This window comes from Genypterus blacodes, unplaced genomic scaffold, assembly GCF_046128005.1.
Source record: "Genypterus blacodes isolate CSIRO-AG114 ecotype Tasmania unplaced genomic scaffold, CSIRO-AGI_Gbla_v1 ptg000017l_1, whole genome shotgun sequence".
In the NCBI taxonomy this organism is placed as follows: domain Eukaryota; kingdom Metazoa; phylum Chordata; class Actinopteri; order Ophidiiformes; family Ophidiidae; genus Genypterus; species Genypterus blacodes.
In genome coordinates this window covers 3,146,547-3,171,249 of record NW_027466831.1, presented here as the reverse complement: position 1 = coordinate 3,171,249, position 24,703 = coordinate 3,146,547, and the positions used below count along the sequence as shown (strand labels likewise).

Genomic DNA, 24,703 nt, shown 5'->3' with positions numbered 1-24,703 from the left:
CTCACTTGCTTGCTATAAATCAGTCGCAAATTCGATAAGCTCTTATATTTAGATGAATAGATTTAGCATTTAGAAGTTTCAGACAACAACTGTGGATAGATGTACTGGATTAGTTGCGTAGATCAGTTTGCTGAACGCTTGAGTCGATGCAGCTTCAAAAGTCTTTGTCATTTAGACCCGAGAGACTGAGAGATCTGTTTGTTGTGATGTTGACATAAACAGAACCAACCTTAATCTGATTGAGACCTTATTTAATGTGGTGACAATGGTGCACCTTAATTTAAACTACATTTGCGAGTTCAATGTAGCAGGTATAAGGCTAAAAGAATCTGAATCTGCACAGTGACAAACTGACTTGAGAAGATTCTACAGCACGGCACTGCACAACAGGTTTAAATTCCTTTGGATTTACACTCGAGTTGCCACAATACAACGCTGTGGTCAGGCAGCATACATGTAATGCTTTCCCGTACACAACCAAGCACAGTTGTATCAGATGCACAATAGAGGTGATCAGATTAGAAATGTTTGTGGATGTTATCACAGTGTTATCATCAGGCTGGTTGAAGCTCCTGGGAATAGCTGGAATCCACTGGAAGCCATTTCAGTTGTTGGAATTCAGTTTCACCCACACAGACTCAGAGTGGAATCTCAAGAACGAGGCTAAGCAGTTTTGAAGGGGGCACATGCAATTTTGCCATGTTTTAGTCAGATAAAGTATTCAAAAATTGCAAGTATAGCCACAGTGATTTTGAACATGACCTTTAGATAATTATTGGAGCAATCTCAGTCGAGGAACATTGCCTGTTGTGTCAAAAATTTTATCCTTGCACTGACCATGCTTAGTAATTTTAAAGCCATGTTTGCTCCACTTAGACTGGTTATCTAGGACACAGCCATAATTAATAGTGGTTCGAGATGAAACATCCTAATCTTCGACTTTGAAAGAACACTTGGATAATTTCAGTTTTCCGTTTTTTTCTGGAAACTTATCAGTAATCTTACATGAAACTAGTGAGGCAGACCTGTAGCCAGCTAGTTTTTAAAATGCTGCAGCAGGGGGGGATTAAAACTTATTTATTGTATTTCAGGACGATTTGAATACTATTAGTCCATTACCTTTTTTTGTGAAAACATTTTTTATTTTAATCTCTCTAGAGAAAACTTGAAAAGCCCATTTCTTCGACATGGAAGGAGTGAGAGAGCTAAAATTTCAGACACAGCATCCAGGCATCCAAGATATGGGCTTTTCAAGTTCTCTCTAGTTTTACAGAAAGATGACAGTGGGGTCCAAAATACAAGCTTTTTAAGTGTACTCTAGTTTTACAAAACGGTGACGAAACGCGAGTAAACTTTTTCAGATTTTGTCAATATTGTCAGATTTTTCCAAATGAACACAAATGATGCCATTGCAGCCTGGAGGCTTGGTCTGAAATGTTAAAACTCTAGCCTGTTCATTGTCAAAGATATGGGCTCTGAAGGTTTTCTCTAGTTTTACAGAACGACTACTGCAGGGTCAACGTTTTCCGAATATTTTCAATATTCCCCAATTTGCCCCAAATTCTCACAAATGGATGCCATTTCTGCCTGGATGCTGCGTCTGAAATGAAAGCTCTCTATCTCCTTCCTTGTCCAAGATATGGGCTTTTTAAGTTTTCTCTACTTTCAAAAATCGCTGACACGCAGGTCAACATTTTTCGAATATTTTCAATATTCCCAAATTTGCCCCAAATTCACACAAATTCATGCCATTTCTGTCTGGATGCTGTGTCTGAAATTTTAGCTCTCTGTCTCCTTCCTTGTCCAAGATATAGACTTTTAAAGTTTTCTCTAGTTTCAAGAATCGCTGAGCCGCGGGTCAACGTTTTTCGAATATTTTCAATATTCCCCAATTTGCCCCAAATTCACACAAATTCAAGCCATATCTGCCTGGATGCTGCGTCTGACATTTTAGCTCTCTGTCTCCTTCCTTGTCCGAGATATGGGCGTTTCAAGTTTTCTCTACTTTCAAAAATCGCTGACCCGCGGGTCAACGTTTTTCGAATGTTTTCAATATTCCCCAATTTTCCCCAAATCCACACAAATTCATGCCATTTCTGCCTGGATGCTGCGTCTGAAATTTTAGCTCTCCGTCTCCTTCCTTGTCCGAGATATGGCCGTTTCAAGTTTTCTCTAGTTTCAAAAATCGCTGATCCGCGGGTCAACGTTTTTCGAGTATTTTCAATATTCCCCAATTTGCCCCAAATTCACACAAATTCATGCCATTTCTGCCTGGATGCTGCGTCTGAAATTTTACCTCTCTGTCTCCTTCCTTGTCCGAGATATGGGCGTTTCAAGTTTTCTCTACTTTCAAAAATCGCTGACCCGCGGGTCAACGTTTTTCGAATATTTTCAATATGCCCAAATTTGCCCCAAATGTCCCCCAAATTCATGCCATTTCTGCCTGGATGCTGCGTCTGAAATTTTACCTCTCTGTCTCCTTCCTTGTCCGAGATATGGGCATTTCAAGTTTTCTCTACTTTCAAAAATCGCTGACCCGCGGGTCAATGTTTTTCAAATATTTTCAATATTCCCCAATTTGCCCCAAATCCACACAAATTCAAGCCATTTCTGCCTGGATGCTGTGTCTGAAATTTTAGCTCTCTATCTCCTTTCTTGTCCGAGATATGGGCTTTTCAAGTTTTCTCTACTTTCAAAAATCGCTGACCCGCTGGTCAACGTTTTTCGAATATTTTCAATATTCCCAATTTGCCCCAAATTCACACAAATTCAAGCCATTTCTGCCTGGATGCTGTGTCTGAAATTTTAGCTCTCTGTCTCCTTCCTTGTCTGAGATATGGGCGTTTCAAGTTTTCTCTACTTTCAAAAATCGCTGACCCGCGGGTCAACGTTTTTTGAATATTTTCAATATTCCCCAATTTGCCCCAAATTCACACAAATTCATGCCATTTCTGCCTGGATGCTGCGTCTGAAATTTTAGCTCTCTGTCTCCTTTCTTGTCCGAGATATGGGCGTTTCAAGTTTTCTCTACTTTCAAAAATCGCTGACCTGCGGGTCAACGTTTTTTGAATATTTTCAATATTCCCAAATTTGCCCCAAATTTGCCCCAAATTATCCCCAAATTCATGCCATTTCTGCCTGGATGCTGTGTCTGAAATTTTAGCTCTCTGTCTCCTTCCTTGTCCGAGATATGGGTGTTTCAAGTTTTCTCTACTTTCAAAAATTGCTGACCCGCGGGTCAACGCTTTTTGAATATTTTCAATATTCCCCAATTTGCCCCAAATTCACACAAATTCATGCCATTTCTGCCTGGATGCTGCGTCTGAAATTTTAGCTCTCTGTCTCCTTCCTTGTCCGAGATATGGGTGTTTCAAGTTTTCTCTACTTTCAAAAATTGCTGACCCGCGGGTCAACGCTTTTTGAATATTTTCAATATTCCCCAATTTGCCCCAAATTCACACAAATTCATGCCATTTCTGCCTGGATGCTGTGTCTGAAATTTTAGCTCTCTGTCTCCTTTCTTGTCCGAGATATGGGCGTTTCAAGTTTTCCCTACTTTCAAAAATCGCTGACATGCGGGTCAACGTTTTTCGAATATTTTCAATATTCCCAAATTTGCCCCAAATTTCCCCCAAATTTCCCCCAAATTCATGCCATTTCTGCCTGGATGCTGCATCTGAAATTTTAGCTCTCTGTCTCCTTTCTTGTCGGAGATAGGGGCGTTTCAAGTTTTCTGTACTTTCAAAAATCGCTGACCCGCGTCAACGTTTGCCATTTCTGCCTAGATGCTGTGTCTGAAATTTTAGCTCTCTGTCTCCTTCCTTGTCCGAGATATGGGCGTTTCAAGTTTTCTCTACTTTCAAAAATCGCTGACCCGCACGCGGGTCAACGCTTTTCGAGTATTTTCAATATTCCCCAATTTGCCCCCAATTCACACAAATTATTCACACAAATTGATGCCATTTCTGTCTGGATGCTGTGTCTGAAATTTTTAGCTCTCTATCTCCTTCCTTGTCCAAGATATGGGCTTTTCAAGTTTTCTCTACTTTCAAGAACCGATGACCCGCGGGCCGAGGTGTTCACAGTCCAATTGAGGTCTTCACTAATGTAAGTCCCCAGGAACTTGAAGCAGCGAACCCTCTCCACCTCTTCTCCCCTGATGACAAGAGGACTGTGGTTCTCATGGTGTCTCCTGAAGTCAATGATGAGTTCTTTTGTCTTCTAAGTTTTTCTCTATTTTTACAGAACGACAAACTTTTTCATGATTTTCTCAATCTTCTCAGATTTGCCTAAAATTACAAATTGATGCCAATGCAGCCTGGAGGCTGTGTCTGAAATTTCTTTTTAAGATAAGATAGTTTATTTAAGTAATTTTGCATGCAACTGACAGCAATCACACACAATTGAAATTTGTCTTGCACCCCCTACATATCACACACACAAACACATGCACTACAGAGGGGGTGCAGGGCAGCCATTTTCGGCGCCCGTGGAGCAGTTGGGGGTTCGGTGCCTTGCTCATGTGCACCTCGACAGTGCTCTGGAGGCAAACTGGCAACTCACTAGCTACCAGTCTGCTTACTTGGTCCACACGGGGGACGACCCTCCGGTTCCCAGCTGTCCGGCCCAGTGGACTGATTATTAGGTTTTCTCTAGTTTTACAAAACAACAACCACGGGGTCAACTTTTTCATGATTTTCTCAATATTCCCAGATTTGCCCCAAATTCCCAAAAATGCATGCCAAAGCAGCCTGGAGACTGTGTCTGAAATGTTAACACTCTAGCTCCTTCCTTGTCCAAGATATGGGCTTCCAAGTTTTTCTCTAGTTTTATAAAACAACAAACTTTTTCATGATTTTCTCAATATTCTCAGATTTGCCCAAAATTACAAATTGATGCCAATGTAGCCTGTAGGCTGTGTCTGAAATGTTAACACTCTAGCTCCTTCCTTGTCCAAGATATGGTCTTTTACCGTTTTCTCTAGTTTTGCAAAACGACGACAGCAGGGTCAACTCTTTCATGATTTTCTCAATATTGTAAATATTTGCGAAATAAGGGAAAACTTGAAAAGCTCATATCTTGGACATGGAAGGAGCGAGAAAGCTAAAATTTCAGACACAGCATCCAGGCTGCAATGGCATCATCTACATGACACTTTATAGTAACCATGGACCAATTGGGTCAATTTGTAAAAGGCCCATATCTTGGACAAGGTAAGCGGGAGACCTCTAGAAATTCAAACACATCATCTAGATGGCACTAGGGTCATTTGGGGCAAATTACAGTTTTTTATCAAATTCGGGAAAAATATCATGGTAACCAAGGACCAAATGGGTCATTTTTGTGAAAGGCCCATATCTTGGACAAGGAAAGTGCTAGAGCTCCAAAATTTCAACCACATCATCTAGATGTGGATTGGATTTGCATTTGAGAGAGCGCATTTCTCTTTGTTGAATTCATATATTTGTAAATCTGATTTTGAAAGAGTCAGTGCCTCCCCAGCCCTGAACCTCACCGCACGTCACTGAATAGCTTAGCATTGAATGCACAATATCAGGGTAGCTATTAGTAGCTTTTTACATGGCACTAGGCCCAGTTTGACATAAAACAACAACAATTTTATACAATATATATAGTAGGGGGTCCCTGCTCCATCTCTCCATCAGTTTGGGGGTCCTTGGCCTGAAAAACGTTGAAGACCCCTGGTATAGACAATAAACTCCACAAACCATTGACTAGGCACTACACATACACCCAATTTCCTGTATAACCCATTTTTTCTGTATGTGTGTATCAGGAAACTGTGTTGATTGAACATTTTCCCTCCACTTCACTTTCCGGCTCACTGAAATTTCATAAAATAAGACAGATACAGACACACATATGTTATGATCATCAGTTGCAAAAGCAACAGGGAAATGTTTCTGCTCGCTGGATCTTCTTGAGGCAAGATACATCCAACTGCCGCTTTCATGTTATTAGTGTACAACAGATACAACATAGGATCTACAACGCTAGCCTGGGGAACACCACTGTTACAGGTCCATCCACCACAGAAAGGATACCACCAACCAGAGAAGATGCAAGCCATGCGACTGCTGCACTCGAAAAAGTATTTTGTGCTTGACTTTGTTAGTGGCTTTTTGTTAATCTGACACAACCTTACCACACCTCTTCCCTTCATCACTCGCCTTTCTTATGTAAGCAAGTGTCAGTGGAATATGACCTTCTAAAACCTCATTGAAAATCATATTTTAATGAATTAATGCACAGTTACATAATCGTAAAAATCTGCTTCTGAACAATTTTAGACACAACAAAGAAGATGGAGACCGGCTGATAGGTGCATGAGTCATTTCAATTACAATTTGTCTGTCATCTCTTGTTTGTGTTTGTGTTTATCCTTCTGTGATGGACTGGTTGGCTTTCCATGGTGTCTTCTTTAATTTGGCAGGAGGAGGCCTGAAAATGCTCAGATTTCCGTATCCCTCAGTAGAAATAACACTGTATTCTGATTGAGTCTTATTATCTGACTAATGAATCAGGTGATGTTTCTGCTATTGTTTCTGTCTTTAGTTTAAAAAGAAAATTTAGTAATGCCTTTACACTCATACACACAAGTATACACAATATCCACACACACACACACACACACACACACACACAAACACACGCACAAACACACACACACACACACACACACACACACACACACACACACACACACACACACATACACACGCTTCAACTTCCATAAGATAAGTGGACCTCCCAGGACCTCCATCTCAATGGCATTGATCAAGAACATAATAGGGTATTGAGCCAGAGTAAGATGAAGATTCAATAAGCATTGACTGTGTTTTATCATGAAATTCTGAGCACCATTATCTTCTGATCTTAAGTATGCCGAGCAAAGGACAAATGAGTGCACTGAGGGTTTGAGCACAAGCAACGACGTGTGTTTTTGTGTGCGAATGCTCAGTGTAACCAATGAGAAAGGGGCTGAAGTGATATTACCCCAAATTTGGATGTACAATAACTTGCTTTGCTGCTTGCTTACTTTCCAGTTTCTTTCCTTAAGAACTCAGAAATAAAAGAAATAAAAACTGTGATTGAGTAAATATAATTTTGCTCAGATTAGAATCATGGCACACTAGTGTGCCAGTAATACAGCAGCCAATAAATGTGAGAGGCTGTCTGCAGATTTAGATGCACACTGTAGTTGTGCAGTGTTTCTTTTTCGTGTATTAACTAACAAACCGAAATCTGCCACTCATATTTCTGCCTGTGCATTTTCCTTTCAGCTTCATGGAATATGTAATTAAAAATTATATCATACACTTAGTTTGGATTTGATTGCATCCTTTGGATTTGATTGCATTCCAATTCCCGCAAATAGAGTCCAAAAATTGCCAACATCTTTAGAATGTTTCATGTATTTCAGGAAATTAAAATGGCAGTCACCCAAAGCTTGGGTATGAATTTTAAAATAGATATGCTGCTGACCTGGAATTGTTTGCAGGACTGCTCTGAATGATCACATTAACAAAGTAAAAGACAGACAGTTTAAGAGATTTTAATGTGCTTTTTCATACAGTATATTGTATGCATATCCAGCATAGCATTTCTCATACATATAACTCTCTTATATCCAGGATTTGAAACGTAGAACTGAGAAAGTGATTAACAGTCAGTCTACCATAACATTACATGTGCCATACAGCGGCGGCATAGCACGGCTGCTTCACAGGCTGTCAGTCTGTTCTCGGCAGGCATGCTGATTCCAGCTGCTCTCAAAAGGATTCTCCAACTGCAAAAAGTAGTAACAGAGAAACCAATTTCTAAAAACAATAAGTGGGTTGAGGTTGAGTACATTATATACAGAAAGAAGTAAAGGAAAAACAGAAAGTAACAAATACAAAGTTTGAAAATAAGTCAGAGAAATCAGCCATATCCTAACCATCCATAACTCTGATTATACTTGATTTATATCCACAATTCACAAGAGTTGCAAGGTAAAAACTGTCCCCTGCTTCTTCATCTTAACACGAGTAATCATTGCCATCAACATCATCATGATCATCATCAAAACCATCATAATCATTGTCTCTCCTTTTTTTCTTTCTTTTCAGTTCAGTCTCACATACTCATCCAAAGTAAGGGTGGTCATTTTGGAAGTTGTAGTCTGGACACACCTTTTGAACCAGCTTGTAGTCGATGCTAAAGAAAGAGATGAAGATGCAGATCACCTTGAAGGGTTTGGCACAAAGCCAGGCAGCGTGGGACTGAGTGTGCTCCGTGAAACACGTCTGAGATGGATCGTACAGGCAGGGTTTGGGCTTCTTGGATCTGTTGGTTTTCTCATACTCCACACGGCAGTTGAAGGTCTTTACCTCTTTGTGGTCCATGGCTGACTGGCGGGTTTCCTGGATCTGGACCTCCTGCTGGGTGTGGGGGTGTATCTGCTGCCGCTGGAGGACCTCAAATTCTACCACTTTGCTCGGCGGCACGATACTAACTGACACATTGCCCAGGCTGGACGAGTTGTGGCGGAAGTAAACCGTGAACGTCCCATTGATGTGGTCAACAATCTTCCCTGTCACCAACAAGCTGAACTTCATGGTCTTGACGCTGAAGTAGAAGTCTCCCCAGCCAAAGATCTTCTTGGTCTTCATGGCTGTCTTTAGTTGGGGCTTGCGTTTAGAGCGGTAGCCTGTCTGGTCCAGCAACATGGACTGGTTCCGGGCCAAGTCATATGGGTTAAAGAAACTGTAGGTAGGTGGCTTAGTTTTAATGGGTGTCTGGTCGATGGATGTGGAGTAGATACGGGTTTGGTAAGGAGGCTTAACTACTCCCCCTGTTGCTCCTGTTGTGCCTCCACCAATGCCATATGGAAGGGTCTTCATCACTGACCCCACTGGACCCAGGTCTGAGAAATCCACTTGCTTCTCCAACCCTTGGACCTGCGGACGAGAGAAAAAAGAAGAAGAACAGCGATTACTATTGAGTGAGGACAGACAGGTATTCAACCCTTGGGTATTAGTAGTGATTATATCTGTTGTGTGTGAACATCACATCTCCAGTTTTAGGAATTCCCATGAGTTCAGGACACTTGAGTGAGTAAAGGAAGGAAAGAGAGAAGAGAAGACAAGGAAGCAATTAAAAGATGGAAGCAAATGAGGCAAAGAGTAAAGCAAACAGGAAAGTGAGACGAAAACAGGAAAGAAAGAAAAGACACAAAAATAAAGGACGATATTAATGTTTTTTTTTATCTTATTTTCCTTTTGAATATAACATTTGGAATCTGCCAAAAAACTACAACCACAACTTTAACTAACACCTCCAGATACCTCTGGTACTAAAGAGTATAATTATTTAGAAGTAAAGAGTATAGAAGCAGTGAATCAAGTTTGTACTTTGTACTGGGGGTTAAACCAGTTCTACAGTGAGCCAAACCATTCCATCATATCCGGTTTCATGACAAATATCAGCTCTGACGTTCCCTGCTGTCAGCTTCACTCCTGTAGAGCTCATTTCCCCACATACCAGATTAAGCATTTTTATTTCCTCGAGCAGGCGAGACGCTCGATGTGCTTTTTCATCTCCCAACTTGCGGAAAACAAAACCATGGACAGAATTTTTGTTAATGCACTTTAATTTTGTTGTCAGTGTTGCTCCAGAGAGCAAAGCAACTCTGCATGTGAGGTAATGGATGTGAGCCTTTGTTTGTTCAGACAGCTCTCTCCCTTTAATCCACAGCTGATTGACTGGAAATCTTCCTCTGCTCTCTTTCATGTCTCATCAATCACATCACTGCCCTACTCCCATCCATATGCATACATGCACACACGCGCGAGCGCGCCCGCGCGCGCGCGCACACACTCACACACACACACACACACACGCACACGCACACGCACACGCATACAGACTTCAAGCTGGAAGCTGTCATCAAGAAGTGACAGTGAGAAGTATTGCAACTACTGAGGGGTTACACGAGCCTCCCCTGAGAATGCATTTAGTCTGAGTTTAAAACTATCCCCCAGTGAATAAACAAATGAAAACACAAATGGAAACAACAGAAAACAAGGAACCATTTCTGCCTTCTTCAGTCTTTTCCAAGGCCGCACAACCGACAGTTTTGTGTCAAACCCCTCTTCATCTTTCATCAATCACTGAACCCAATGACAACTTGTAGCAAGGAGCAGTGTGGCGCTCAATACATCTGCTAATGCATTTAGTCATTCAATTGAAGTATCTATGCGTGTTGTCCATTCATTAACATGCTCGCAGAACTGATTTTTAGGTGGATCTATTGGGGAGAAAATAACTGAGAGTTGATTGACTGCTGGAGAAACAAATGAACAGGAAAAGAGGTGTTGATAAACAGCCAATGACCCAGTAAAGATTTTGAACAGACACCGACTCCCTATGGTGACTGTGAGAGGAGGCCTGTGCAGTGGTCTTGCAATATCACGTATGTGTATTGTTGACGTGAGTTGATTTTGCTGCAGATGGGTAAGAAAAAGCTCCAGCTGAAGGCAGAAAAACACCAGAAAACATGCAGCATGAAGCAGTGTGAACAGCGGATGCAACATGGGGACTTCCTCCGATTGCGCTGTCAGCAGCCCTGTCAGCTAGCTCCATGTGTTGCCATCTGTCAGGCTCACACTCTGCTGGTGCAGTCCTAATCATTTCTCTCGCTGATGGCACAGAGCTTGAACCAGCACCATCATCATAATCCTTCGCATCTTCGGCAGCATCATCGCACCATGAACCACAACCCTCACCTTCAGGGTCAAATGTATCCAGCACATCTAGCTCAAAACTAATTTTGGGTTGAGGTCTGAGGTCAGTGTGAGTCTTTTTGAGTGTGTGTGTGGGGGGGGGGGGGGGAGGGGGGCGCACAACTACACACAGACTACACACAGTCAGCAGCTTTAACAAGGGAGTATGGAGTAAAGGCTACGTCCTCATGGCACGAAAGTAATAACATGCCAACAGAAACCAATAAATAGATGGACTTTCTATTAGCATAAATATCAAATAGTTTTGCCTGACAGTAAATCCATTTAAAGGGTGAGGATTTGTTAGAAGAAATATCAGATATTTCCTCTTGGCATGAAATCCATAAGATATGGACTTTTTGCAAACAGTGTGTGTTTGCTGTAAGGTCATATCAGGCTGCCACCACAGACCAGAGACTGACACACACAGTGGCTCGCTCATCGGCCTCCTTTACCATCTGTTAAGGTAGAGCGCAGAGACTTTTACAGCAATAGACAAAGGGACACACACACACCAACACACGCATGCATGCACACACACACACTCACACATACACACACACACACCCACACATACACACACCCACACACACACACACACACCCACACCCACTCACACACAGAGTATTGTATTGCCTAAATGCAGATTTTATGTTTCAGTTATATTAGGAACATCTAGCTTGTGTGCTTGACATGAATGCCGCTTTGCTTCTGACAGACAGTGCTGATCACAAGCCCTCGACTCAAATACCCAGAATGCCACTGCTGTGAGGATATGGAAGAGCGGGTGAGCTCTAGCTTCAGGCGAAACTTTACAGGATGTCACTCACAATCTGATCAACCAAGGCTTTACTTCCCACCATGCTACACTGAGACAAACAGGGCAAACAAGCCTTTGGAATTCACCCAAGAATGTGTAATATAATCTTGTTTAACACCCAAGAAATTACCTCATCGTAAAGGAATAATTAAAATTGATCTAGGAGATTGAAAAGATTGATCAGTGTTTTGGCACTCAACAATAAAAGTGAAACCCGTTTTACAATTCTTGCTTTGGAGGATGTTTGGAGGATTACAGCGGCTACTATAATAATGAATGAATACAGAACAGTATTGTTTAATATTATTATACGTGATACTGAAAGTTACAATTAGGAGATTTTATCTATATTGCAATGTTCATGCAAATTTTGCAGCTTGAGGTTCTTTACAAAATGAAAATACAGACAAAATAGATACAACTGGGCAATATAGAAACACCTTTCTGTATAATGCAATCCAATAAAACAATATAATTATAGTATTTTTAGAAAGCCAGCTTGTTAGTAAAGTAGAATTCCTTAGATTTCCTTGATAAATGATTGCAGATAAGATATGACTAGAAATAAAATAAAAAAAAAGACTACACAACACAAGTAAATCCAAAGCTTTACCAGAAAACAACACTTTTATAGTTTGAAATGAGCTAAATAAAGACACACATGATCTGGAATTCTCTTCGACATTCATTTTCAAAAGGTTCCCATTCGGTAGGATGTATAGAGAAACATGGATAAAGATAGTAGAAGCATTGTGGCGAGCTTATACATATGTATGATGTAGGCAACTCAATAACAGGACAATCATAGGAAGAACAATCAAATTACAGAGCTTTGCAGACAGGAAGATAGTGAGCAAAATGTTATTAGTGGAGAGCTGAGATGAGGAGAGGAGGGCGTAAGGAGATCTTGTACATTTTTGAGGAATGGGGAACATTAATCATCTTTAACATCATTTGGAGGTTCATATGAGCAAAAAGCATCCTCGCACAGGAAGGCACATCACCTACCTAAGTACATGCAAGAATGAAATGTAGGGAATGTTCAATGAGGAGATTATGAGACCAAGACAGAGCAGGAGTGACAGAGAAGAAAAGATAAAGCTGCAGATAAGAAACAATGTCGAGAGAGAGAGAGAAGGAGAGCGAGGGACTGCGGTGAGGAGCTTCACACCGACTTATTCAATAACAGAGAGTCAGCTGTGCCTCAGAATTGACTGTTGAAATGTGATACAACACATCCCACCACAATTAAGATCTCTTTTCATCATTAAGGAAGCTCTGGATCGATGGTGCTATACCCTCTGCCTCTTTCCGACGGCCATCTGATCCGCCGACTGCTGTTTGCTCACGCTCATCTTCATCTATAACTTCCACTCCTCCACCATGCTGAGAGCGTGCGGGAGGAAATGGACGCTTTTTCCTCCAGCTCTCAAAAGTACCACGTTTGACTCCCTCCCTCCCTCCCTCCTCCTCCTCCTCCTCCTTCTTCCCCCGAGGACGGATGAGAAGATGAGAGCTGCTTGTCTCCGAGCTCTCTCCCAGGCCCGCTCGTTTGTTTAATTGGAGTCTTATTGGTGACAATCAATTCATTTCTATCTGCGCTCTCGGCTGCATTGATCTGCTGCCACAGCGAAGAGTCAAATGTTCAGTTTCATTCCCTCTGCACCGCGGATACAAAGCACACACTCCCATGCTGCTGTGATACATTCTCACCTTGTCGCTTTCGAAGATTTTACAAAGTTGAATGCATATCAGTGTTTACTTTTAAGAGTCCTGCATACAATAAAATGCTCCCTTGCAATTTTTTAGAAGTTGGTAAATGCCATAAATCTCTTCAAGGTGCTGATGAAACATTTGGAAATGTGTTGCCTTTGTGGCTTTGAACTTCAAAGATGGAATGTGTGAAAAATTGCAGCGCCTCCGTTGACACCGAGTAAACATTGTGTAGGAATGCTGTGAAAATTGGATGCCATTTCTTCATTACCTCATTTCATCCGCATTTTGTTGCCTTATATTATAGTATATACATTATAATATCTAGGAGGAAGGTGCTAATGTCATGGCTGTGGCTCAGACATGCTGAGTTTCACCTAAAGGACCAAGTAACCCCATTCTGTTTTGACAATGATCATATAACAGAAAGAAAAAAGAAAGTTCTTCCTTCTCCAAAAAACGGCAAAGCTTAAAATGACATTTAATTACAGAAAGCAAAATAAAGCCAGAAGGGAAAAAGATAAAGCAGTGGGAGGAATAAAAAAAAGAAAGGGAGGGGGAGAAAAAGAAAAGGCAGTAGAAGTGATTTCGCAGTCCAGTGGTGTCGTTGGATTATCATGAAAATGAAAGCTACTGAGTCAGGGAGTATCAGGGAGCAAGGAAATGGAGCCAGAGACAGATAACACAGTAAGGGAGAAAAAGGGAACGAGTGTAGAGAAAGGAGAGGAGTCTGTAAGACAATATGAGGGGAAAGAGCAAAGGAAGAGAGAAAAGGTAAGAAGACAATATATATACCACACACACTGAGATTATGAGGGCAATAAGACAAAAATGAGAATCACTTCACCCCATAGAGGATAATCAGAGGTTTCTTGAGAAGTAATATCTGTAATATTGTTTCAAGAAGACCAGCTCAGCTCTGAAACAATCTTGGTTTAAGGAAGGAAAGTGTTTTTCACCCCCAAAAAAACTGGCCAAATTTAAAAAGTAATCTGGATGATCAAGAGGAAGTTTCACTAAAGAGTCAGCGGCCTTTGCATACTTATTTATGTCACACAAATGAGATGTGGCGGCGTTAGAGTGTGATACTGTTAGATTCAGAACTAATCAAGGAGAAGAAAGAAAGAACGAGCTCCCCTGATGGCCTTTGTTTCTCATGTGGAGGATTATGAAGGTATTGTGTGCTGGCTGAAGCGTGATATGTTGAGGAAATCTCAAAAATATTGCAGATGCCAGTCAGTCAGTTTGGTCGATAATTGTGGATTCGAGGAAAAACAATAAAGCCAAACAGGACCATCAGTTCAACCAGCTGGCACCATTTTCCACTTTTGTAGCGTTTTCGTTTTCTATTGCATTGCTCTGTTGCATTTCTGTGTAGATGCAGAAGTTTTAAAGACTTATTTAACTGGGCTAATTCAGGAGGATTTTGGAGCTGTGCTGCCACTGTAACGGCCCTGTGGTTGCATTTTCACTTAGTGACTCCAGTCTAGATCAGTGGTCATGGCTACGGCCTCTATTTTCAGACAGAAACATTACAAAGGAACATTTTTATCTAGTTCCCAGGAAGGTGTTCAGACCACTGCAGCAAGTGATCAGGGCTAAAAAAAAAAAGCATAAAGTATATACTCTCTGCTAGCTACAATATGTTTTGGCAGAATGCCTATGAAACACAGCCGTTAGAAACGCACTACATCAGGCTGGGAGAGAGTAGCAATTCTGGCAACACAGAGTTGATCTACCTAATCTGACCCTGAACATTGAGACGTTAATCTTGACACTTTCCAAAATTGGAATAGGAAACCAAAATATTCTGCAATTGCCCAATTCTACTTCAACACAAGTGTTGTGTTGAAGCTGTTGCAGGAGGACAGGACATATTCACCGGGTGTCCAACTCAACCCGACAAGCTCCTTCCCATATAAACTATTAATATTCAACTTCACTGTCCTCCCTGAGCGGGGATGTGGGAGTTGATCGTCAGCGTAGCTTCTTGTCGTCTCATGTGGTGAGCGCTTGCATCAGTGTGGGTGGGAGGTGCTGCTGGGGACACCTGACACATTGGACGAGCTGTGGGGTGAGGTGATGTTCACCAGCACGACTCTTTCACATCACACAGTATCAGTGTGAACTCCCAGGCAGGGCGCCATAAACACAGCCTGAATCAGCCACGCAGACGTTTTAATTAACTTTAACACTAGTAAGTTCTTCTCCTGCATTCAACTTCTCCAACGTCCTCCTGGTGGATATGCCCAGAACTACACAAGGGAGGAAGTTGTTGCTTTATCTATAAAGCCATTAGGAGGTTTGGCTCACAGAGGCCTGACTTCAGGAACCATAGATCCACAGTGTGCAGTGCTCTTCCCTTGTTCCTCCCTACCACACTGATCCCAACACGTCGGCGTGTTGCTGGGTCGGCACGCTTCCCACGTGCCTCCACTGATGTCACCGCACCCATCAGTCACCCACAGCATCTCTTTGGGGACCCACCTCAGAGGGAAGGCGGGATGGAGGACGGGTGGGGGGGGGGGGGGTAGAAGGAGGCGGGGAGGAGTGAGCGGCGCGATGGTGTCTGTTTTGCATGCGGGATGGCAGGCAATGCATCAAAAGATGACAGCTCCCCCATTCTTCCTTAAATAAGAGTGGTGAGACTCCTGCTGGCTGCGCCTTAACTTTAATCATTCGTCTAAATAACTGTTTCAGAAGTCTGCTAGCGGAGGGGGCTGGAGCACCAGGCAGGCTGCCACCGGTGTGTGTGTGTGTGTGTGTGCAATATGAGAACTGACGTCGCGCTCCTGGATTTCTCATTTGTAAACGTGTAAACATATATTTAACTCAGATTGCAAATGCGTGGAAAAAAGTTTGTCCCCCCCGACCCTTCTCCCCCCCGACACACTCCTAGATTTATGTACGGAGAGACTTTTCCAAATCCACAGAGGTGGAGGGCGGCGTGAGCGACGCATTGAGCTGCTAAGTGACAGTGATTGATGCCCTCTGCTCGCAGCAACTCATCAAGAGCATTTACACACACACATACCCGTGTTCACACTGCAACTGATAAACAGCACAAACGTTTCAGGGAAATAGAGAATGAAATAAACATAAGGCACTGGGGGGGGAGTGACCTATCTGCATAAAGCATAGATGAAAAGGAGGGAGAGGTGAAGATTGAGATTCCCAGTCGGCGGGCGGAGGTTGACAAGGACACGCGTCTCTGTGATGACTCAGACATGTCGCCCAGGTGGCAAAATAACGGCCGGCTCCCTCAGATTTGTTTCCAGTGCTCATCAGTAGGAGAGCTGGATGACGGATGGACTGGCGCTGGGTACAACGCGAGCGTGTCAGACTTACTCACCATAATAAAGAGCGGATCCTTTCTTTCTTTCTTTCTTTTTTTGCATCCATTCACTTCCTTCTCTCCCAGCCGCCCGCAGTCCCGGCGTCTACAACCTCGTCCACTTCATTTCATTTCACTCTGGCTTCCTTTGAGTCTTATGAAGCAATTATGTGAAGATTGAAGTTTCGATGTTTTCACATTTGTTTTCATGCATATGAATGCAATTCTGTATCTTTCTGTTATTACTGTCGTTCTCTTTCCACTGCTTATTTCTTTCTGTTCTTTATACTGCATCATTTCTCCATATCCATCTGTCCGTCCATCCATCTGTCTCTAATTTATTCCACCAAGTCTAGCTATCATCTCTCTTGTCCTTTCATCTTTGCATCATGCGTCCATCTGTCCATCTGTTCATCCAACCACCCCTCCATCCATCTTTCCTCCATTGCATTCTTCTAAACATTAAAACATCCAACCATTCATCGATCCCTCCCTCCCTCCCATCCTTCCTCCCTTCCTTCCTTCCTTCGTGTTTATATGTTGGATTTGTGAGTCGGCCAGCTGGGTGGGTTGAAATTGGCGTACATCAGAAAAGAGATGAGTAATCTAAGCGTCCTCCTGCTCACCCCCATGCTGTGAAGGAGACTCTCCATGTGTTTTGGGCCTGGGCTGACAGGGGGGGCAAAGCTCAGCCCTGCGAGCGGACACACACACACGATGCTCCCTGACTTGGAGCTCACTGCCTTTCCTGATTTGGAGAGTTAATTGGAGAGAAAACAGTGGGTGGTGCCAGAGAATAAAAACCCTCCGAGATGCAGGCAGGCATTCCCCAGCTCAGTGTGAGGCTACGCACCCGCACTAATGTGTAGCTGCTCAGGCTCGACAGACAAGGGCCGTGGAATATGCACTGCAACATAAGCAGGACTGGATTCCATTCCAATTGCAAAACACAGCTAAAAACATTTTCTTTCCACATTTTAAAACCCGCACAGAGACCCCCTTTGTCAAATGAAATACCTAAATTGATTGAATAAGATTGTCAAAAGGATGTGGCTTCAGTATCTGGATTTAATAAAATGCTGAACAAGGTAATCTATACACAATGTACAGTAAGTTTCTGGCCCTCTTGTCTTTTAGATGCCTTTGCTGGTGTATAAATCACCCAGCCTCAAGGACGGAGCGAGGCGGGACCCCTAACTGGGATCTTGCACATCCACCATCTGGACATGGAAAACCAGAGTGCTGACCAGCGGCCCTGCTCTCATTCTGCTCCTCCGACCGAGCCGCAAAGTTGGGAGGGGAAGGGGGGGGGGGGGTTAGGCGAGCGTGTAGATGGAAACCTAATCAATCCCAACGACTGCATACTGTGTACTGTAATTTATAGAAAATCCTCTCTGGAGGTAAAGAGGGAGACGAGGAGGGCAGTGATGATATTTTAAGGGGGGGGGGAGTAAGAGACAGACACGGAGACAAAGATGGAGAAGCTGTCAGTGACTCTGCTCATCCAGAACCGTCCGGAGCGCTCGCCCGCCCGCCGCACCCTCCCTCCCTCCATCGCCTCCAGAGACCAGAGTCCTTCATCATTCTACTTTGTTTCACACTCCAAGGCCCAATATCAAACTAGATATAGGCAGAGATGAGACAGACGGGATTGTCTTTGCACAGACAGCGCGATGGATATTTGTGCCGTGCTCCCCTGTAAGTAGGCCCGTCTCCGTCTCCGTGTCCGTCCACCCGGCCCGCTGTCTTTCTATCAACACCAGATTAGAGCAGTGTGTTGCCCTCCGTCACTCTTTCTCTCCCTCTTTCTTGCAGGTGCGACTCTCAGTGGAGTCCAGCCTAGTTTGTGTGAGGACTTATTTGTTCACGAAAACGATCTAGATCTCACAATAAATCAGTAAGTGGTCCTAACATTTGCATAAAGGTATTATTATTATTATCATTATATGACATCATTACATGACAGCACACCCCGCTGAAACTATTTATTGGTGAAGGAAATAGGCAGACAGACAATAAATCCAGAGGTTTAATAGTGTCATTTATAAATTAAAGTTTCTAACATTTACTGGTTGAAGCTTCTTAATGTAAACGTGACATTTGCTGCTTAAAGCTAAATTACCGAACAGTTACTTCACCAAATATAAAGATGTCACCTATTGGAACATGTTATGGACATTTGTTACTTTTCGGCATTTTATACAAACAATGTAATGCTGCTTTCTTCACAGATACATCATACTCTTCCACCAAACACATGTTCCTCTCATATATAAGAGCGGAACTGGATCGTCTCACTTCTGCATGTTTGACTTTGATCCTGCTGGAACTCGAAGCATCTCTCTGCAGCTTGGAGGTTTTTGGAAAGACATGTGGCCTCGCTGCGTGTACCTACATTTGTATTACTAAGCTTCTCTCTTACACACTGCTTATGTTGATTCAATAGTGATAAAAGCGCCTGGACAGAGCGGAGCACCGGTGACTAATAGTCCGGTGCGATCTGTGGTTCAATTACCGTGTGGGGCAGCTCTCCTCTGTCCCTGGGCTACACGTTTACTGGAATAGCTTCAGCAAACACAAACACACAGACACACTCGCACAAACACACACATCAATCTGCGCGCACAGGCTTTATAAATCTGATGTCACCCACCAAAGGATATAAACAGCGATACATTTCTCTCCCTCGTTTTTTCCTTTAAGATATGTCCAGGAGAAATGTATGGGCAGATTGGATATTGGCACAATCTAAATGAATGTGTTCAGGCCCTGGGGAGGCTCACTGCACTGTCCCCAGTCTTCAAAAATTCAAGGGACAGCTGATGAAAAGCTTGACGGAGCCGGTTTATCCACTCCGAGGTAAACACACCACCTGCAAGGGCTCTTTGTGCCCTCACACAGGACTCTCAGGCGTTAGAAACAAAGCAATTACGGCTTCATTCAACGTTTCGTTCAGCTGTCAATTTTTTTTTTTGCAAAAGGTTTGATTCCAAGGACTGTTCATACAAGTGAGGAAAAAACACTTTAAAGCCGCTCGCAAAAAAAGAAAATTCTTGATTTAGTGGGAGATGTTCATGACATTTTGCCCCCTGTTGACAAATGCTGAATACTTTGTGCTTAAAAAGGTGCAGTGGCTGCGGCAGAACGATAAAGAAAGCTCGGCCTTGACGTTCGCAGTAACAAAAATGAGCTACTGACTCATCCGAGCCGTACAATTACAAGTCTGAACTGACACACACCCACACACACAAACAAACACACACACAAGCTCACAAACTCCCTCATGCCGTAAACAGAAGATGGGTCTAAAGACTTGGCGAGTTTCCAGAGCAGATGGGTAGGCTGGGTAGGGAAATGGTGTGTGTGTGTGTGTGTGTGTGTGTGTGTGTGTGTGTGTGTGTGGGGGGGGTGCAGGAACGCGTCAATCTGTCATTTCTAACAAGCCAGGAGACTGCAAGCCAGGGCAGGTCAGACTCACACACGCGCACACACACACACGTGCGCGCACACGCAGAGGTCTGCTCCTTGTCCTTACGCAGGCGTCACATTCCGACTGTGGCATTCCTGCTAATTAGAACACAAATTAATGATCCAAGCTAGAGAGACAGGCGGACTCGTCCTCCCTCTAGTCAACACTTACCCTTCCTCCCAACTGACTCTTCCTCTGCACCTCTGTCCTTTACCCCCCACCCTCTTTTATTGGTCTTTTCTTCCTGTTGCCCAAATATTCACTCTTCTCTTCAAATGAAAAGGACCTTTAACATTCATGTGTGTGTCCCTACTGGTTCACCCTTTATGGAATTCTTACTGCGACACTTACACTCAAAGACTGAACGTGTGTTTTGTCGTTTTTTCTGTCATTCCCCATCAAAGCTCCCGACGCCGAATGAATTGCCGGTTCTGCAGTCGTATTTGTTGTTCTTTTCAGGAACACCGGCGATAAATTCTGGGGCAAAGTCACGGAAAAGCAACAACAAACTGGATCTGGCAGTCCTCCCGCACGGTGCAGGACACCTTGCCGACGATACATCAGTGCGGCGCTGACCTTGAGTTCTACGCATGAGGTCAGGAAGCATCATTAGTCCTGCTTCCCCACCGCACGGCTAAGAATAGATTCACTCACACAGTCATATTCATATTAGAATCCCTCTGTCTTTCCTTCTTTACTTGTAATTTTTCCAATCATTCCTGTTTGCGTTTCTCTCTTTTGCCTTCTCTGTCTTTCTCTTCCTCCTTCTCTTTTCATTTTCCTGCGTGTGTGGGGGTTTTTCTCTTTAGTTTCTTCCTTTCCTTCCGGCCATTCTTCCTTTCATTCCCCATTAGTCCATTGATTTCTTTCCTCGTCACCACTTTTCAATCACTCACTCATCGCCATCTCCCTCTTGATTTCTGGACTTCTTACTTTCTCTTTGCCTCTTTTCTTCCAATTATTATTTTCAGACACACACACACAGCACATTAATGGGTAACAACACACACTGGTGCTAGATATGCAGAAAAAAAAGATCTAATATGACGTGAAGAACTTTTGAACACATGAAAATCACCTGCTGCTAACAGCTCTCAACCTCCATCTCCGTTTCTCCCTTCAGTCCCATTTGGGACTCGGGCTCACAATCGATACCTTTCACCACTGAGGCAATCTGCAATAACAAAGGCATTACAGACAGGGAAAAATAATACCAAATGTTATTAAATATGGGAGATGGTCTCTTCCCTTCTTTGTCTTCCTGTCTGCTGTTGCCTAGGTGAGCACAGGATCGCTCCATTGGACGGAGTGCAGCTGCTGTTTGATCCCTAACTGTTCCTAGGTGATCAACAAGAGGAAGATCAGGGCGTGTGCGGCTTACAGGTGCACTTTGGAGCTCAGCATTCTGCCGCACTCGCCTGCCAGTCATGCATATTTCACAGGATTGTCTTTTATATTCAGACAGTGGCTCAGTGGAGCACTCATCTTTATTTCTTTTCAGTGTTTTTTTGGTTTTTCTTATTTTAAGGAAGAGTTTTGACTTCATACCTCCTCCTCCTCCTCCTCTTGCACCCTTTCATCCTTCTGCTAAATGAATCACGAGTGCCATGATCAGAGCAGGAACATAACTAAGTACATTTAGTAAAGTGCAGCATTTAACTAGCGTTTGAGTCCAGTTTGTACTTGAATATTTTCTGTAACTTTCTGAAAAAATTCTACTTTAAATTCTACTTCCCATATCAATAACTGGATTTATTATCTATTTTAGAATGTTTTAAAAATTACTTAAAATTTACCATGAGACCTGAATGCTGAATGAACTAATTTTATTGTCCGATAAAAAATAAACTTATCACCAATTTTGGAGCTTATTCATGCTCGTATATAACCTGTAACAGATACATTTGAATGCATCAATAAGAAAGTCATCAATCAAGTAAGCAAACACATTTATCGATTTTTCATTGCTTAGAGCTCAGCACTTGAAGTTATACTGCAGTATTTGTGTTCTTATTTTCACTTCAGTATGTGAGTGTCATCACATTTAGACATTTTATATCTCAGCAAAATCAAAGTAGCAGCAGTCAGAACTGTTCTTCAGTATTCTCAGGCTGATGTGAGATTCTCACTGTGACATCTCGCTGTTTTCTTTTCAGACAGAGGAAACATCGAGGCCCATTGTGGCGACTCTATCACACACAGTCAAGCTGCAGAATTCAATTTCTGAAGTGCCGATTAATGGGAAAATTGAGGAAAAGTGGTTATATTTTACAGCTTGAAATCTGAAGCACTGAGGAAATTTCTTGGGCTTCACTTACACACACCAAGTGCAACCCCCACAATTTCCCCTTCCAAGCTTTCCATTTCCCTTTGACATACAAGTTTTTCCTTGCAGGAACCCTTTTGTTGTGTGGGCCTGTGAAGCCCTTTGAGAGATGGTTTTTGATACTGAACGTCTGCTTCAGGCCCCTTTAAGGCTCGGACCGTTCCTGCCCACACCTCCCACTTTCCGTCTGTCTCACCAAACAGGTGAATTAAAGCTGCTTGCTGTGTTTGGAGAGGCGTCGTTGTTGTCTGCACTGTGCTGACTGTGTCTTTCCTTGCATAATACTTAACCGTACTTCATTCAAGCAGTCTCAGCGGGACTATAGGGAAGAGGACAGAGCTTTAAGGATCATCAGAGCCCATTACAGCTGGCTCACTCTCAGGGGGGCACTAAACCCACAAACACAACAGTCTGAACACACTCATTTACAACCTCGAGTCAATACAGCCAGCAGCTCACTCTTTATTTACACATTTGCTTGTGCTGTTGCTAAATACCTCCGCTGGCCCTTTGGAATATCCCAATTAGTTTGTAATTGAAAGCTAAACTGAAACGGAGCCATCTTAACACAGCCAGAATTATTACACATCCACACCAAATCTGTTTACTCTACAAGTGCAGCCAAAGCAGAAATCACACTGTACACACACTGTTGCATTGGCCGCCGTCCCACAGTGTGTGGTGAGTCGTGCGCAGCTAAATAAAATGCAGGTTGGAGTTATTTTTTCCTTCCCCTTTACTCATTTGGCATCACCTCTGACTTTTCTCCCCTCCGATTGGCTGAGCCTCCTGCACAGCTGTTCCCAGGTTAAAGCATGGTGAGAACGCATTCATGAAAGAGACACACTCACACATTGACATTACTAACACTGCATTACCCTGCAGAATAATTTCAGTTATTATTGCTTCATTATGTCTTCCTCCACTCTCACATAGGAACACTTGTGTTGTACAATCACAGTAAAGAAGAGCCTCTGGTGTTGTGTCCTGCTTTCTAGTTTGCTCTGTCGAACATAACAGAGAAGAATTGTGGAAAGGACTTTTGAAACCTATAACTCACATACGACAACGACCCATTACTACATATTATATCTTTTATATCATTCAACCATCTGAGTAAAACCTAAGTTCCACCTCACCAACAACCTACCAAATCTATTAAAAACACACACAAAAGAACATGTGTGTGTGAGTGAGTGCAGTTCATTCAGATTAGAGCATAGAAAGGGGAGTAAAAAGCATGTTTCCCTGTTGCACATTAACTAGGGTGGAGAGGAAAGATGCTGCTGCAGGTAGGAAACAACATCGCAGCCAGACCAGCAACTGCACACAAACAGCCTCACTAGTAAATTGTGCAGCAAAAACACTGCACAGAAAAGCATCTGAGTGTGTGCCCGAGTGTGTGTGCGCTGTCAGCAAATCACGCTTTCACAAACTGGACTCCAAAAAACGATGATCAGTATCACCCCATTCTAAGGTTCATCCACTTGTTTTGAAACTGAAAATCACGTTAGGCATCAAAATCATCTGTTTTCATCAAGAAGACGTTTGAAAAATACTTTTAACTCCAAGATAAAACAGGGGGGGAAATGTAGCCACGGTGAACTCTTTCCTCACATCAGTTTTGAAAGCAGATCATTGAATTTAAATGGTGATAGATTTCACAAGTTCAACTCTCACCTATATGCTCTTCACTGCATAATCTCCACCGTCGCTCCAATGATCAATGTAAACTGCAGGCTGCCTCCTCTCACGTCTTAGTTTAGCCATGATAGTCGAATGGTGACAAATGCTCAAAGACAATTAAAAGTAACAATAAGCCTAATATAATAAAGGCAAATTGACTTAAGTATGAAAAGCTTTTGCAACTTTGCAGCAAATTTACAGGTGTTGAACATATTCACTATCACATAATGTTTCTGCAGATTAACATTAATATATGCCTTAATGAATATTTTTGGTTTTGTGTTTTTACTCTGTCCACATCTTTTGCACTGTAGTCACAGTATGCAATTCAGTCATCATTTCCCAGCCTCTGTGTGTGCGTGTGCGTGTGTGTGTAAAGATGAAAATAAAAAACAACAGAATATCCAAACAATCTCTGCAGTCACAGCAGCACTGATTCCCTCTTCACTCACTAGTTGATAAAGGAAAAAACATCTCAAACTTAAAAATTCTGGTACCTGCTATCTGACATGACATTCCATCTGATCTGTAAACAAACACAAAATGATCAGAAACCATTTGGCAAAAG

The 24,703-nt window shown here is 42.7% G+C and overlaps 1 protein-coding gene across 1 annotated transcript in view; it reads right to left on the bottom strand.

Moving 5' to 3' along the window:
* Nucleotides 1-8,006: 8,006 nt before the first annotated feature.
* The window catches only part of nxph4 (neurexophilin 4), a 42,215-nt gene continuing 25,518 nt past the window's right edge, over nucleotides 8,007-24,703 (bottom strand). Inside the window, exon 3 of the mRNA XM_076141359.1 lies at nucleotides 8,007-8,963. Within this exon, the coding sequence (XP_075997474.1) occupies nucleotides 8,148-8,963 (816 nt within the window). The 3' untranslated portion in view covers nucleotides 8,007-8,147. The remainder of the gene's footprint in view (nucleotides 8,964-24,703) is intronic.